This window comes from Lontra canadensis, unplaced genomic scaffold (assembly GCF_010015895.1).
Source record: "Lontra canadensis isolate GAN:19392208 unplaced genomic scaffold, GSC_riverotter_1.0 scaffold58, whole genome shotgun sequence".
NCBI lineage: Eukaryota > Metazoa > Chordata > Mammalia > Carnivora > Mustelidae > Lontra > Lontra canadensis.
The window spans coordinates 5,664,512-5,681,389 of record NW_022631052.1 but is presented as its reverse complement, the minus strand read 5'-3'; the positions used below and the strand labels follow the sequence as shown (position 1 = coordinate 5,681,389).

The 16,878-nt window shown below is 48.6% G+C and overlaps 1 protein-coding gene across 1 annotated transcript in view; it reads right to left on the bottom strand.

The window, feature by feature from the left end:
* RBM19 (RNA binding motif protein 19) overlaps nucleotides 1–14,895 on the bottom strand; it is a 117,035-nt gene extending 102,140 nt beyond the window's left edge. Inside the window, exons 1-7 of the mRNA XM_032876213.1 lie at nucleotides 14,783–14,895; nucleotides 10,884–11,066; nucleotides 8,912–9,037; nucleotides 8,671–8,709; nucleotides 8,184–8,376; nucleotides 6,776–7,047; nucleotides 5,080–5,160 (exon numbers count right to left, since the gene is read on the bottom strand). Of these exons, the coding sequence (XP_032732104.1) occupies nucleotides 5,080–5,160; nucleotides 6,776–7,047; nucleotides 8,184–8,376; nucleotides 8,671–8,709; nucleotides 8,912–9,037; nucleotides 10,884–11,066; nucleotides 14,783–14,818 (930 nt within the window). The 5' untranslated portion in view covers nucleotides 14,819–14,895. The remainder of the gene's footprint in view (nucleotides 1–5,079; nucleotides 5,161–6,775; nucleotides 7,048–8,183; nucleotides 8,377–8,670; nucleotides 8,710–8,911; nucleotides 9,038–10,883; nucleotides 11,067–14,782) is intronic.
* Between the last annotated feature and the right edge of the window lie 1,983 nt (nucleotides 14,896–16,878).

Genomic DNA, 16,878 nt, shown 5'->3' with positions numbered 1-16,878 from the left:
CTGTTTCACCTGTTAGCTACTCTGTCACTGCTAAACACAGAGCTTTTCTCCATCATGCAATAAAACTGTTTTATTTTTATTATTTAATATTATTTTTAATTATTATTTATTATTAGTATTTATTTATTTTTTAGAACAAGAAATCGGAAGAGTGAAAAATACAGATCTATATGTAAAATAGTATCACCCCGGGGCGCCTGGGCGGCTCAGTGGGTTAAAGCCTCTGCCTTCAGCTCAGGTCATGATCTCAGGGTCCTGGGATCGAGCCCCACATCGGGCTCTCTGCTCAGCAGGGAGCCTGCTTCCCTTCTCTCTCTCTGCCTGCCTCTCTGCCTAGTTGTGATCTCTGTCTGTCAAATAAATAAATAAAATCTTAAAAAAAAAATTTCTGGGGCACCTGGGTGGCTCAGTAAGTTAAGCCTCTGCCTTCGGCTTAGGTCATGATCTCAGGGTCCTGGGATCGAGCCCCACATCGGGCTCTCTGCTCAGCAGGGAGCCTGCTTCCCTTCTCTCTCTCTCTGCCTGCCTCTCTGCCTACTTGTGATCTCTCTCTCTCTGTCAAATAAATAAATAAAATCTTTAAAAAATTTTTTTTTCTTAAAAAAAAAAAAAAAATTAAATAAATAAATAAAATAGTATCGTCCCAAATAGCATTTTCAGGCATTGTTCCTGATCTTTTTCCTAAGGACCTTTTAACATGTGTTTGGGGTTAACTCTGGCTTTTGTCACCTCTCATGAATGCATTAGTATTTGTCCATGTTACTTCACGAAGGAGAGACACAGCAATTTAAAGTGCTGTTGTAGACGGTCCCTGATTTTCCGAACTCCTCTATTTTGGGCATAAAAGGTGGCTTAAGCACATTTTTTTTTTTTTTAATGCACAAACATGCAGATATATCTGATATTAGGGAATGCTTTAAAGTACAAACAAGAAAACAAAAATGGCCCCTAATTCCCTAATTCCAAAGCCTGGCTCACTCTTGTTGACTTTTGTTTAAAAAAAAGAAAGTAGGGAACCCCCCTTCTCATCCGCATACTGGCCCAAGGCTTTTAGGGAAGCTTAGAATGTCCAAACAATGTAAAAATCAAAGTACTACACAATAAACGAAAGAAGTCCAATAAAGCTGTGAATTTTTCCTATTCCTACTTCCATTTAAAAAAAAAAAAAGTCAAAAATATCAAATTCTCCCAAAAATGCTTTTTCCTCATTTTTATGTGCCTACTGAAAAGTGTTATGATATAGGGTGTGTCTTCTTCTGGAAAAAAGAAATGCACCTATCCACGCTCCTCTGTACATTGCTTTTTTTTTTTTTTTTAAAGATCTTATTTTTTTGACAGAGAGAGACACAGCGAGAGAGGGAACACAAGCAGGGGGAGTGGGAGAGGGAGAAAGAGGCTTCTCTCATGATAAAGTGTAAAGGATTACTGCTTTTTTCCCTTTATAAATGACATGATAAAAATTGATACATGACGTTATAAATAAAACAGTAATACAAGAGAAGTGAACATTCTTGCACTGAAATCTTGGTGTATTTGGTTCACTTGCCTACACAGCAAATTCCTGTGTAGGAATTATAATTGCTCACTCAAATGTACGGATATTCTTAATTTTGACTGATACTTCCAAATTGTCCATTAAAAGGCTGCCGTGCACACCTCTACCGACAGTGGCTGAAACCATTATTGAACTTTTAAAATTTTTGCAAAATGTCACCTTCCAGTTTCGAGCTGTCTTTCTTTACCTACGAGTGAACTCAAGCATCCTTACTGGCCATATGCATTTTCCTTAGAAGACCTCCTACCCTTTGTCCGTTTTCCTATCAGGTCAGAAGTCCCAAAAGTGCTTGAACTATTTGTAAATTAAAGAAACCAGATGTTCCTGTTGTTTGGTTGCAAACAAATGTTGTCTTTTGCCTTTCTGACATTTATTATCTTACAGAAGTTTTAACTGTTATACCATCAATTAATACATCTTTTTCCTTGCAGCCACTGAGTTCTGCAAATGGCTCAGAGACGCCTGTTTGATTCTATTATTATAAGTAAATTCACCAAAGCTTTCTTCTGTAACATTTATAGTCTCATTTTTTTTAAAGCTTTCAGTACACCTGAAATTTCTCTTGCTGTAAGGAAGAAGGCAGGGATCCATCTTTTTTTCTCTCTTCAAAAAGACAAACCAGTTGTCCCATTATTACTTACAGAAAAACCTCTCTTCATTGACATGGGACACCCCCATGATCCTCAAGTAAATAATGGTACAAATTGGAGCTTATTTCCAAATTCTATTCTAGTCCATCAACCTGTCCACAACTTTGCCTGAACCAAACTGTTTTAATTGCTGTCACTTCAAATATGTTGCAGTATCTTATAGGGGAAGGGTCTATTCTTACAGGATATTCCTGAATGTTCTATGACACCGTTTCCACCCTGATGAGCTATAACTGAACTTAGCCATTCATGATTAGGGAAGAGTCAGCATCTTTACATTCTAAAAATGTATGGCTTCCCATTTACATAGTATTCTTTTAAATCCCTCACCGGAGGTTAATGTTTTCTCTATAAAACTTTTATTAGAGGGGCTCCTGGGTGGCTCAGTGGGTTAAAGCCTCTGCCTTCGGCTTGGGTCCTGGTCCCGGGGTCCTGGGATCGAGCCCCATATCAGGCTCTCTGCTGGGTGGGGAGCCTGCCTCCCCCCCACCCTCTCTGCCTGCCTATCTGCCTACTTGTGATCTCTATCAAGTGAATAAATAAAATCTTAAAAAAAAACACCTTTTATTAGAGTATCTATAAAGCCTCTCTACACACACACACACACACACACACACACACACAAACACACAAATATTCCTCAGACTATCTAAAGGTAGGTTTTCTTTCTGTTTTATATACAAACCATTTCTTCTATTACATTTTGTTTTTATTCACGGAGAAGAAAAAAGTGACTATTTTTTTATTAATTAGTTTTGGAAAAAGCCATCTAGCGTTTTTTTTTTTTTTTTTTTAATTAAAGCATGATTTTCTGCGTGTCTGGTATTAAAACTAAAGTGTGGCACACTGACACAGTAGAACACAGTGCATCATGAAAAAGAGTGTCCTGATCTGGAAGGTTCCTCATGCTGTACCATCAAGTAAAAAATGCAACGTACAGAAGAGTGTGGATAGATGGAATTCTTTTTTCCAGAAGGACTCTACCAGCTAACTCAGAGACTCCAGAGTGTGACCCAAATGCTGATGGCATAGAGGAACTTTGCTAAGCTTCATTTTTAAAAATTAGTAAATATACAGACTATCAAAAGAGATGAACACTTCAGGAAAAAATGGGCAAAGATACGGCTAGGCACTGTGTAAAGGAAATGTATGATGATTTACAAACGTGAGTGATCGACCCCACTAATAATTTAAAACATAAATTAAAATGAGACACCATTTTTGTCTGTCATCTTGATAAAGATGAACACCCAGCATCCCCAGAAGTGGGCACTTTCATACTCCGCTGAAGGGAGTATAAATTAGCAATGCTTCCAGAGGGCAACTGACATTCTACATCAAAGCCTTGAATATGTCCATGCATGGGCTTACATAAAATATCCCACGCAAGGGTTGGCAAACTGTGGCCCACAGGCCAAATATTGCCCATGGCCTGCTTTGGTATGACCTGCAAGCTAAGAATGGTTTCTGCATTTTTGAAGGGTTATTTTAAAAGAGAGAAGAAATGTGATCCAAGCACCATATGACCAAAGCCTAAAATCTATGCTATCTGATCTTTACGCCAAAAAAAAAAAAAATAAATAAAATAAATAAATAAATAAATAAATAAATAAATCAGCTCATGTCCAGTCTCAAGGAATGATGACTGCATTTTTATTAATAGCAGAAGCCTGGAAACAACCCCCATGCTCCACCTCGGGGGATGGGTGAGAATATTGTAACGTGTCCAGAGTAAGAAAAAACATACAATGTGAACAATGATATCGTAGCAGAAAATTCAATATGCAAAAATATTTTTAACATATTGTGGTAACGGAGGAAAAAAGTTTCAAAACAGTTTTTACTGTAGAAATGCTTTATAAAACTAAACAACAGAGGTCAGTGTTTATATACAAAGAAAAAGCGTCTAACAAGATATGATTAGTGGTTGTCACTGAGTGGGATATAAAGTGTCTGTGTGTGTGTGTGTGTGTGTGTGTGTGTGTGTGTAATGTTGCCCCACCTTGCTTGGGACCATCAGTAACTACACCTGCACGAAGTAGACGTACGTCTTGGCACCCTAACCCTATCTGGTTAGCACTGCTTTCACTCTAAACTCAGCTAGAGGATATTTAATATGGTCATCTTAGTTAAAGATCACTTCACTTCTCTTCACTTAGCTACTTTAAAAAATTTTCCTACACTGAACTTCTATCACCTACATGAGGAAGTAAATTAAAAAGTTCTCTGCTATGTAAACCCAGAGTCAGCCGACTACAGTATGTGGGCCAAATGTGGCCCACAGCTCATTTTTGTCAATAAAGTTTTATTGGCACACAACCATGACTGTTTGTGTACCTACTGTCTAGGGCTGCCTCAGTGCTACAACAGCGGGGTTAAGTAGTCACCACACTGATCACAGATCATCTGGCTCATCCTTTAAAAACAATTTTTTTAAGACTTATTTTTGAAAGAGTGCAGGGGGTGGGGGGCTGGGAAGGGCAGAGAGGGGGAGGGAGAATCCCAAGTAGACTCCACACTGAGCGCTGAGCCCAACACAGGCTTGATTTTATGACTCTGAGATCACGACCTGAGTTAATATCAAGAGTTGGAATGCTTAGCCGACTGAGCCACCTAGACACCCTTAAAATTTTTTAAGAGTGCTTGCCACTTCTAACGTACAGGACCAGAGAGTGAAACCAGTATTTCTTGGTCTCTGTAGAGCCGTCTCTGTTTCCCGATCCTGAGATCGTATTTTGCCTTTCTGACCCCAGTTCCTTCCAGATCAAGTCTTCAATGATCCTAAAGCCCCCACGCACCAGAGCCTCCTGGCATCCTCCTCCCCGCCTCCCATGTCCCGGGGTCTCCTTGCCATTGTTGCATTGTTGGTCGTACCTCTGTGACATTGAATGGGGCTCCCCGCAGCTTCACAGTGTAGGGGGTGGTGGGTTCCTTCTGGTTTGCTGGTTTGTCTGCCTGAGTGATGGCAACAACAGAAATGGTCCCAGTGAGTTCCTGGGGACAGCTGCAGGAGGAGGCAGGGCCAGACATCTCGGTGAGACACCTGCTTCCAGGGTGAGCCAGGGAACACAGACAAGCATCGTGCCTGCCATGCTGGGCAGTCTGGCTGGAGGGGGAGGTAAGGGTGCACCAGCAGGGCCTTCAGGCTACGAGGAGGGGCAGAGAGCCTCGGATGGAGCCTTGAGATACTCTGCTATTCGCTGCCATGGATTTAGGGCTTAACTCTGGGCCAGACACTGGTCCAAAGCACTTTGTAAATACTGCTGTCCTACTGAACCCTCAAAGCAACTTCAAAGGGTATGGGTTCAGGACCCTCTTTGTAATTCTGTATCCAGATAGTCCTAAAGAAATTTAAATTTTCCAGAATTCCTTTGGCAACAAAACTTGCCGTGACTTAAAGTCACTGACCAGTAAAATCTGCTCTGAGCGGACGTGAGGCAATATGACATCTGCCTTCACCCCCGTAGCAAGAGTGGTCATTCCTGGTTTCATTGCAGAAACAGACGTGAACAGACACGTGCCTGATTAGGGGGTGCTGTCCCAGACCCCCCTGGGAGTGTGACACTGCATGAGGCACTGAGGTGTCTTCCTGAACTCGGAAACTGCGAGCGCCAGCATGCACTTAGGCACGGGGGTTTGGGAAACCAGACACGGGGCCTGCTGCTAGGCTGAGCGTCCTCTTAGGTGAGGACCAGCAGCCCAAGGAGCAGCACCTCTCCCCAGGTCCCACGGCCACTCTGGGTCGGAGCTGGGGTTTGAAGCCATAGTTCTCTGACTTCGCCAGACTCGCCTACCTCTCCGGAATATCCATTTTTAGGACAAAAGGACAGGGTGTGGTCATGAGAAGGGGCCGTAAATCAAGGAGTGAGGGGGACAAGGAAAAGAGAAGAGAGAGAGATGATGTTTGGAGTCTTGAAGAGGGCCGGGTGGGAAAGAGGGAGGCGAGGGGACGGGGGCCCCAATGTGACCTGCCCTGTCTCTGAGCAGAGGAAGCCCAGGTGGGAGACAAGGTGGCTGTCCCTGAAGGTAGCACCCACATCTATAACATAGACTTCAGAGCCCAGAGGGCCTGGGTTCAAGCCTGACCCCAGCACTTCCTAGCCGTGACCTTGGACAAGTCTTTTTCCTTCACTGGGCCTCAGGTTCCTCCCCTGTAAAACGGGACAAGAATCCCTGCACACCCGCACTCCCTGGAAGGCTGTCGTAAGACTTAATGACAAACGACCAAGCCGGCATCATACCCAGCACGTGGCAAGCAGTCCACTAACTCCATCTCTTATGGCCATCGTGGTTCCCATCTGCCCTCCTTGCCACGGAGCGCCGAGCATCACACGCCCTTGCCCCGCCCGCAGCTCTTGAACACCCCGCGGCCGCAGAAGGCAGAAAGCCGCTCCATGTTGCCACAGAAAACAGACTCAGAGGGGAGAAGTGCTTGTCCAAGGTCACACGGCAGGCAAGCGGCAGGGCCAAGAGTTGAAGGCGGGCCCCGCAGGGAACGTGGGTGAGGACCAGGGCAGCTGTCCCCCCTCCTCCGCCTCCCAAGCACCAGTGCACACCCCCATGCACACACCTCCGCTCTGGCCGCCCCTGCTATCTCGTTCCTGGACGGGCTGCCCCGCGCTGGACCTGCCCCTGGCCTCCCTCTGTCCTGCTGGGTGGGCGTGGGGCCAGGAGCCTCTTCCTCCTCGGCCCCGCTTCCGGCCCCACAGCTCACGGCCTCATCTTCACTCTCCTCCTCTTCCGAGGACGACGGTGACTGGGACTTCACCACCTTGGATTTCAGGTAATCCATGTCCGATAGCTCCGTCTGCACGGCCGCCCTGGGTTGGCGGTCCCCCTCCTCTGCAAAAATGGGGGGCTGGGAGTTAGCGACAGGCGCTGGCCAAGCAGAGGCGCGGAAGGACAAGACGGCCTGGCATGGCGGCCCGGGGCGCTGAGCAGCCCTGATGGGGCCTCTGATACACAACGTTAAACGGGGTCTAACCGTTGGGGGTTCTGACACATCACATGCCACAAGTGGAGAGAGTTCCGTGGCTCCCTGCACCGGCCCTGCCCTCGCCAGCCTGCTCTTTCAGCTGCAGCCGGCGCGATCATCTAGAGAGACAGACAGGACTGTTCACTTCTCACCTACTAGCTGCCAGTGGCTTCCAGATGCTCACAGGACACTCACACTTATCAGGCTGGTGTGAGCTGACTGGCTTCCCCCCAGCTCCACCTCGTCCTCTCCAGCCGCCCCGAACCACGTAGACACCCCTCAAATGCCTGTGCTGCCCCGTCCTCCGTGTCCGGCCATGCTCTTCCCTCTGCCGGCCACCCCCCCTTCCTGCCCCTTCCCTACCGTATCCCACCCACTCCCAGTGAGTCCTCCAGACTCCAGTTTATGCCCACCAGGCATAAAATTCACCTTCAATCCATTGTCTCGCCTTCAGGCAAAATCGATGCCCAACCCACAACCAGAGCAGTGACCACTCCGGACTGCAAACGCTCCCACTCCCATCTGCCCCCACGCTACGCCGTGAGCCTCTTCTGAGAACAGAAGCCCCCTCCCTCCTCACAATACGGAATTAAGTCCACTACTAAGGATGATATCTGGAGATGAGCGCCGCAGCGAGAAAGCAGGAAAGGGGGTGAGGAGAGTTCCCAGGGAAGGCCTCCGAGGATGGGGCCCTCGAGCAGAAGCTTAATTCTGTATTGTTTCTTTCCCCTGACCTTCTAGCTCCAGGAGAGGACTCTTCTTTGCTCATTGCTATATCCTCGAGGCCCAAACCAGTGCCTGGCATTCAGCAGGTGCTCAATAAATACTTGACCGACTGTGACCAGCATGGGTCGGGTAGACCCTGGGTGGGATAATCACCCCCAGAGAGGACAGTGTCTCTCATGTCATCTCCCATGTCTGGCACCCAGGTCACAGCCACCCGGGCTGGGACACACATACAGGTGCACGCTCTGCGTGGATGGGTGCACGTGGATGCCCTCACCTTCCGGATCCTCGCCAGCACCCTCCTCATCACTCTCCTGCCCCGAGTCGGAGTCGAAGTTCAGGTAGTCACTGACAGCCTTGCTCTTCCCTTTCGAGGCCTCGGTGTCCAGGGCATCATTGGCCCAAGTGGCTGTCTGCATCCGCTTCTGGTGCACGGACAGGAACTCCTGGAACTCGGTGTCTTCCTTCAGCTGGCGGCCATGAGGAGGCGGGGAGAGAAGGGTCAGCTGGGGCACACCCTCTTGACACCCCGAGAGCGGATGGGAGCATCCCGTGAGCTCATTTCTCCCGGTCTCTAGAGGACCCCTGGGATCAGCTGGTCACACTCGTCATCAGACAAGGAGACCAAGAAGCCACAGAGACATGAAGAGGGAGGACAAGAGGCATGCCTCTGCCTGCCAGGCCCCACATACTGTCTAAGCCTGCCGCAGCCCTCCCGGTGCCGTCCCGGGTACCCCTCCTCTTGGTCCATAGGACACACTCACCTTCTCCAACTCGCTGGCTACCCTTTTTGTCTTGTCATCCTGTAGACAGAAGGCACAGATGGTAAGGGTCCCAGATGAAGGGGGAGACGGGACAGACAGGTTGCCTGGGGAGGGTCCACCTTCGGGAACCAGCTGACAGGAAGTCTCTGGTGGTTCCTGCTCCTGCTGCTCTGTCCCCGCCCCCCACCCCAGGTGACCATCTTGCTGACACGAGGGATGTGGGTGGGAGTGACCTACGCACTTTCTTGGGTTCTGTAGGGACAGCATCTTTGTCTTTTGAAGGATTCTTGGACTGGCTTGTTTTCTGAGCATGTCTGCTCCAGGCCCGGGGTTTTGTCGGGTCCCCAAAAGCCTTGCAGAACTCCACCTGCGTGGGAGAGAGAGGGTGATGGGGACACCTGCCCCCAGCCCAGCACAGGTGCTACCCTCAGCACCTGGAAGCCAGGCTTTTGAAAACAGCAGTTGTCACCTACGAGTGGAGTCGGCTGAAGCAAATTACAATGGACCCTTGAAGGACACGGGGTTAGGGGCACTGACCCTGTGTAAATAAAAGTCTGTGTGTAACTGTCCACTTCCCCCCAATACCAACTACTAATAGCTTCCTGCTGGCTAGAAGCCCTATGGAGAGCAGTTGATTGACACGTAATCTGTACGTCATATGTATAATGCACTGCATTCTTATAGAAAAATGAGCCAAAAAAAGAGAACACATTAAGAAAACCATAACAGAAAATACATTTATGATACTGTACTGTATTAATGAGAAAAATCCATGTGTAGGGGGGCCATCACCATTCTGTCCCAAGGTCAGCCGTGGTCACCCTCTGCTGGCTTTTGCTTTCTCCTCCCTGAAGTCATTCCAATCGCTACACTTAGCAACCAACCGCCCACACTAGGCAGTCCGAGTGCTCTGTGAGCGGGAGGACACCAAGCCTCCTGAATAGCGGGAGGGAGGGACCACCACCCTTCCCACTTCCCAGATCAGCAAAGTGAGGTCATTTGTCCCAGTCACCCAGGGAGAAGGTAACAGAGTGGGGACGGGAACTCGGGGGGCCTGGCTCTAGAGCCCAAGTTCTTAGCCACTCAGCCCCCCAGGCTGGCTGACACGGGGTCTGGCACAAGGCAAGGCTAAGCTAACGGCTTCCAGATTCACTATAATTATCGCGCATTGAGCTCGCTGGCCGCAGAGAATGGCTCCGGGGTGATGAGAGAGGTGGGCGGCCACTGAGAAGCCTGCTCAGCGTCAGGCCTGAGCTGACACGACTCCCACAACACACTCCTGAGACGGGCTGCACTTTCTGCCACATTTGGGGGCACCAGCGGCCACCTCTATCCTGGGTTGGTGGGGTGGGCTATCCTCCTGCCACACCCCTTTCTACGGACTTTCAAAATATTTCTGCTGTTTCTGTAGCAATGATATGTGTTCAGTGAAAAAAACTCAAATCAACAGAGAAAAGCACAAGGAAAATGAAAAAAAAAAAAAAAAAGTTTTTAAGCCCAATTCTTATCACCCAGCGAGAGAAACGAATGTTTTGGTAAAAATCCTTCCGCATAGCTCTTTCTATGTTTCACACACGGAGACTAAGAAATATGGTTCTATGTGAATGGAGTCACGTGATACATACTTGTCTAACATCTGATTTTCTTTTCTCAACCAAGTGTTAAGAACGTTTGACCAAGTCATTAAATGTACATGAGTGACAGGGACAGAACCTCCTCCTTCAGGAAGTTCTCCCGACAACCCCTGGGCCAGGACGTGGGCCTCCTCTATTTTCCAGAGGTCTCTGGAGCCTCCCCCTCGCAGCCCTGACAACACCGAGTGAAAGCAGCCTATCCAAGAGCCAGCCCCACAAGGACGGGGACCAAGGGCACCACGCTTCTCGAAATCCCCAGCATGGCGTGGGTGCTCCCTGTGTATCCGCTGAATGAGTTAGCGACTGACACAGAACAGTGGTTGTCTGAGCATGTTGGGGACAGCAACACTGGCTTCATCCGTGAGCTTCCTGACCTGCCTATTCTTGGGGCCCAGCCCACCCCCACACTGACTCCGAAACTGTTTTAACAAGCTCTCCAAGGGATTCGTATGCATGACAGGTGGAGAACCAGGGAGATGGACCAAAGACAGCACAGTCTGAAAACAGCTCGGCTGAGGACTAGAGCATGGAGGGAAAGATCGGGGTGTCCGTCTCGACAGGCAGGAGACACCGACTCACCGAGATCCGGGAGGTGTCGATGAAACTCTTGTTGAAATGGTTCAGCGCTGTCCGGGCCTCTTCCTCCGACTTGAAGCCGATGAAGCCAAACTTACGGAACTTGCCATCTTTGGTGAACTTCAGGCTGCAGTCCGTCAGGGTGCCAAAGCAGGCAAACAGCTGCCTGAAACGCTCCTCCTTCATCTACGGCAGAAGGGCGCACTGAGGGAGGGGCAGGGGAGTCCTCCGAGCCAAGGGGACAAAAACGGGCTGGGAACCCTGGATGCTGGGATTCCCCAAAGGCCAACATCAAGGAGGCTGGGGCAGAGAGTGCTCTGTAGTGGGACCTGGCTCCAGCTCTGGCCCGAACAGGGACTAGTAGATGAGGAAATCCAGACGCAGGAAGGCTGCAGTGAAATCATCCTACTCTATGGGCTGTTCAAAGGATAAAGAGACCTATTACGTACGGAGCCCAGCACCACAGCCGCTCCCGTCAATACCTGATAATGTCAGTGTAAACGTGTGAAATGAATGAATGAATGAATGAATGTGGTAAGTTACATGTGTTTGCTCATGGGGGTAGAGAGAATAATGAAGTACCCCAAAAGACGGCCACATCCAAATCCCTGGGACGGCTGAGACTGTGACTGCATGTGGCCAAAGGGATTTCACAGATGTGATGACATTAAGGATCTCAAGATGGGGAAGTTATCCTGACTCATCTGGGCAGATCAAATACCGATGTCCCGTTACACAAGGGAGACAGGAGGGTCAGGGCTGCAAAAGGCAGTGTGATGGTGGAGACAAAAAAGAGACTGCAAGATGACACACTGCCGGCTTTGATCCTGCAGGGTGTTGCCAAAAGCCATGGAGCACAGGCGGCCTCGAGAAGCTTACAAAAGACCAAGAAACAGATTCTCCCCTAGAGTCTCCAGAAGGAAGGCAACTTTGCTAGCACCTTGATTTTAGGATTTCTGTCCTCCAAGACTATAAGATAATAAATGTGTATTGTTTCAAGCCACTAACTTTGGGATGATTTCTTAACAGTAGCAATAGAAAACTAATTCCTTAAAATTACTATTTGGTTAAGGGACCCCCACATAGAAACTGACTCCCAGCATCTCCCCATCCTCACTCCAGCCAGACCACCGATACAATTCAGTTGAGTTTTCTAAGCAGTTACTGGGGGATCTGTGTGTGGGTAGTAGTGGGGACACCAAGAACCCCAGAGGTAGCCAAAACAAGGTCTAAATTAAAGCAACTAGAGACGCTGGCAGCCCAGAAGGAAGGAAAAACACGTTTTCTGCGGCAGGTTCTTAATAGCTCTGATCATTAAAATCTTGGATCACCCTATGAGTTAGGAATTATCCACATTTTAGAGAGATAAATGATCTACCCAAGTCTACAGAATCAAGAGCTGTGACTCAGTTCAGATACATAAAAGGCAGTGAATTCATCTTCCCCATTACATGGGAGCAACCACATCCAAGTCTGACCCCATCATTCCTCTGTTAAGAACCTCTTGGCGACTTTCTAACACCAGAGGCTCAAGAATAAGCAAGTACTGTAAAACGTGAGATTCTCCATGATCAACTTAACCCAGCCCTTGAGCACCACCTCTTGTCAAATGCCTTGCAGCCTTTCTTGCTTTTTACTTCTGACATTTGACTAATTGTTTCCTCTAGGTGAAGTCTTCCCAGCAGGCCTGGGCTAACTCCTCTCATTCTCTGTTGAATCAGCTCCCCCAGGAAGCCTCTCCCGGACTCCCCAGGTAGGTGAGGTAACCCAGCCCTCTGTGCTCACACAGCACGGGGTCATGCTTCAGTCCCTGCCCCTTACACCACGGCGATCTGGTGTGCAAGTCCTCTGCTAGACCGTCAATGCCATAAAGGTATGGGGACTGAGTCTTATCCCCCACGGTCTACAAGGTCAGCAACATAACAGGTACTCACTACTAAACACGTGTTGGGCAAGAGCTAAGAAAAGTGCATGCTAGCATGTAAAGAGAGACAGTAGGGTGTAGGGGTCAGGAATGCAAATTCCAGAAGAGACTGTTCAATTCAATCCCTGCTCTATGAATTACCCGTTGTGTGTGACCTCAGGCAAGTCACTTCCCCTCGCTGTAGTTCAGTTCCTTCACCTTTAAAATGGACACAGAAATGGAACTGACCTGATAGGGTCAGTTGCTGCAGATTAAATGAGTTACTTTACTGAAAGCAACTGGTACAGTGCCTGGCACACAGTAAGTTCTCAAAATGTTAGCTACTACTACTGGTTTTTCATCGGTTCCTTCATTCACCAGACAAGGCAAGCAATGGTAAGAGAGTCAGTCCAACGAGGGAAGAAGCCCAGTGAAATGGAAGTGGGAGGGGAAGAAAGGGCAGCCATGCTAAAATCCTCATCCATCAAAGTGAGGCATCAAGAGACACTGCCTAGGGGCGCCTGGGTGGCTCATTGGGTTAAGCCTCCGCCTTCGGCTCAGGTCATGATCCCAGGGTCCTGGGATGGAGCCCCTGCATCGGGCTCTCTGCTCAGTGGGGAGCCTGCTCCCCCCCTCTTCTCTGCCTGCCTCTCTGCCTACTTGTGATCTCTGTCAAATAAATAAATAAAATCTTTTAAAAAAAGAGAGAGAGAGAGAGACAGACATTGCCTAAAGCAGGTGGATGGATCAATAGGTATTTTGAAAGAATTAAAAATGATAATGTAACAGACTGGAAGGGAACAACAGATGTTTGTGATTCCTTGTCTTTCATGGGGGAGGGTCAGCACATAGCCACTGGGGTAAACAGACCAAGAAATGGAGGAGAAAGCATACCATTTAGACATGGAGTAATACCCGTGAGGAGTCCTAAAAACAAACCATTGAAGGTGGTTCTGCCTGGAGAGAGACAGAGGGTAGGACGGAGCAAAAGACTTTGCTTCTCATTTCATACACCATGGTACTGTTTGAATCCTTTTTTTTTTTTTTTTTTTTTTTTGGTACTGTTCGAATTCTTAAAATCCTGTCATAGCTCTCCCACAACCCACTGGCGGGCGCTAGGGGGAGAAAGGTTTAAAAAACCACAAAAAAAGCAGAAATAACTTTGTGTTATATCCCTCCTTCTAAAGAGAGAAGCTCCTAAGGAGTTAGACTCAAGAGTACAGAAGCTCTCTCATCCCATCCGAAGGGCACATTTTGTGTTTTGGGAATGAGCTTACTGGCCACACGGATGGTGAGGGACAGCTCCCCAAACCAAAGTTATAGTAAAATCGGTAAGGATGAACCACTCCAGCACACTGCCTCCAGTCATCTGACACCACAGGCATGCAGCTACTTCTTCACTCATTCATTCCACATGTTTTTATTGAAGGCCTACCACGTGCCAGGTTCTGTGCTGGTCCCTTGGGAAACAGAGACAAGTATGACCAGGTCACCCCTCCCCACTTATTGGATAAACTGTTTAAAGCTCTTCACACGCACTCAATTTTCTTAAATCATGCCCACTGGCCCCAAAGGCGGGATTGGGGATCGAAACGCAGGTCCTCAACCTAATACTCCCCATTTGCCTGTCCAACAAGTTCCCGAGCCGTAGAGGAATATAAGTGCAGGATCTGAACGAATGACGAGTGAACAGCAACAAAAGTGCGCGTACGAGAGAGGCTGCAGGAGAGAGCGTTCGGCACACGTGGGGGGTGTTGGCCCTCTTCCTAGGAAGAGACTTGTCAGGATGGAAGTCAGGTACCCTCGGGCCGGCTGGGAACCCCTGATCTGTCGTTATCTCCCTCTCCCAACTGTCAAATGCGGATATGCCGAGAATCTCGACCCTTCTAGGTTTCGAATGCGCCCTGAGTCCTGCCCCAGGGCCACAGCCCCTCAATTCTCTCCAGCCATCTCCTTCCTGGCCCAATTTCAGGTTCCCAAGTCCAGACCCTGCACTCACCCCATTCGGGAGGTTTTTCACGATCAGTCGCGACATGGCGCACGGCCCCCACTGTTTAGATTCCAGCGCGGGTGGACAGCGTCTCTCACCAACTTTCACGCGCCCGCTCTGGGGGCCGCCATCTTTGGCGAGCCGGAACAAAATCACGTGCTCCACCCGTCAGCCCGCCCTCCCCGGAAGCAGGTGTGGCCGAACCGGAGGGATCCAAAGAAGTCCCACTACTCAAGGGGCGGGCCTGAGCCCTTGCTTTCTCTGCGCAAGCGCAGGCTGCTGCGCCGTGCCCGGAGAAACCTATGCAGCGGCGCGGCCGGCAGGGGGCGCAGGTTCCTAACATTGGCGGGGGTTTGCGTGTGGCGGGCTGGGTGTTTGAGTCCCGGGAACACTTGGAAGACTTTGTAGCCTCCATCTCTATTTTATTTTATTATTGAGTCCTAAAGCAGCCCTAGGAAGGGAGGAAGGATTAGGGATGCTTGCCTCCCTTTCAGAGATGGGGAGACTGAGGTTCAGAAAGCCTGCCAGGCGCCGTGAAGCAATGTCTTGAGCATCACTTGCAAATGCTATAATGCATTCACGGGAAACAAACGTCTGAGGTTTTGCCTGAGAGTCGCCTGGGAACCAGAGCAAGGCAGCTTGCTCAAAGGCACAGAGCTGTTCTGTATGAAGTAGTGTTCCATAGTTTCAAGAGATAGGGTTATGAGGTTCATTGGTTTCCTACAGCTACTGTGACAAATTACCAGAAATGCAGTGACCTTAAACAACAGAAATGTTATTATTTCACAGTTCTGGAGGCAAGAAACCCCAAAGTCAAGATGTCCTCAGGGCTGAACTCCCCTGGTAGTCTCTAGGGGAAGAGCCTTCCTGGCCTCCTCCAGCTCCTGGTGGTGGCTCCAGGGGTCCCTTAACTTGTGCCTGTCTTTGCCTCCTGGTGCCAATGCCTTCCTCCTTGTGTGTGAATCCCATCTACATCCTTCTCCTTTCTCTTACTGGATTTAGAGTCCATCTCAAATCATCTCAAGATCCTTAACTTTCTACCTGCAAAGAGCTTTCCAGCTAAGGTCACATTCATAGGTTCCAGCGGTTAGGGTGTGGGGGTAGATCGCTTTGGGGGACACTCTTCAACCCCCCACATGAGGATTTGCTTGTTTAATAGGTTACTTGGAAGATCGAATTTCACCCTCTCCACCTCCTGCAGAAAGTCTTTTGCAGGAAAGCTCACATACACATGTAAAAATGTCCCCTCACGCCTAGAGTAGATGATGAAAGGGGTCACCGTGTTTCGATGCCATTCGTTTATTCAACAGATATTTATTGATATTCATGAAAGTGCTGTTTGATTAAACGACAATTAGGGGGTTGTTTTCCACACACAGAGACCCTGGTCAGGACGGGATGGAACAGGCTTTACAAGGCAGCTCCGGGATATTAGCCTTTTATGAGGGGGCAAGTACAGGTTGTCCGGCCAGTCCTGGTTTCATGTACTTTTTAAAAATTTTATTATTTTCATGAATTGCCTTTATTAAAGTGTGCAACTAAACGTAGCCTTCCCTAAAGAAATTCACAAATCAGAAGGTCTCTCAAAGGTATTAAAAGAAATGAAATGCTCTCTGCCAATCCGCATGTCCCAACGCAGGGCCAGGAAAATATGGTCGCCACATGTCGGGGATAGAGGGACCACTTCTGGGCTACGGATCCCCGTGCATTTAATAAACAGTTGTGTTGTAACATTATTATTAGTCTTCTGCTCCCCTGCCTGGCCAGTTTGTCTCCTGCCTCCTTTTATCTCCCAGCAAATATAATCCGGGAACACCTAGACTCCACCAGGCTTCCCTCTCTGATTAATCCCAAGGATTAATAATCAGGCAGGTCAAAGCCAGCTCCACCCAGTGCTGCCCTCAGGAGTGTGCTGGGGACTGTGGGAAGTCGTGTCTAGACCCCGGGGGAGTTCCCTTTCCAGGAGGGAAACGCACTCTGCCCCACCATGATCACTACCTTCGGAAAACGCTTCTAGGCAGTAAACTAATAGAAACCTAAAATGACTTCAGGCACCATCCTTTCTATTTCAAATGTCTCAACCTCCATCCTATGGACGATGAGAA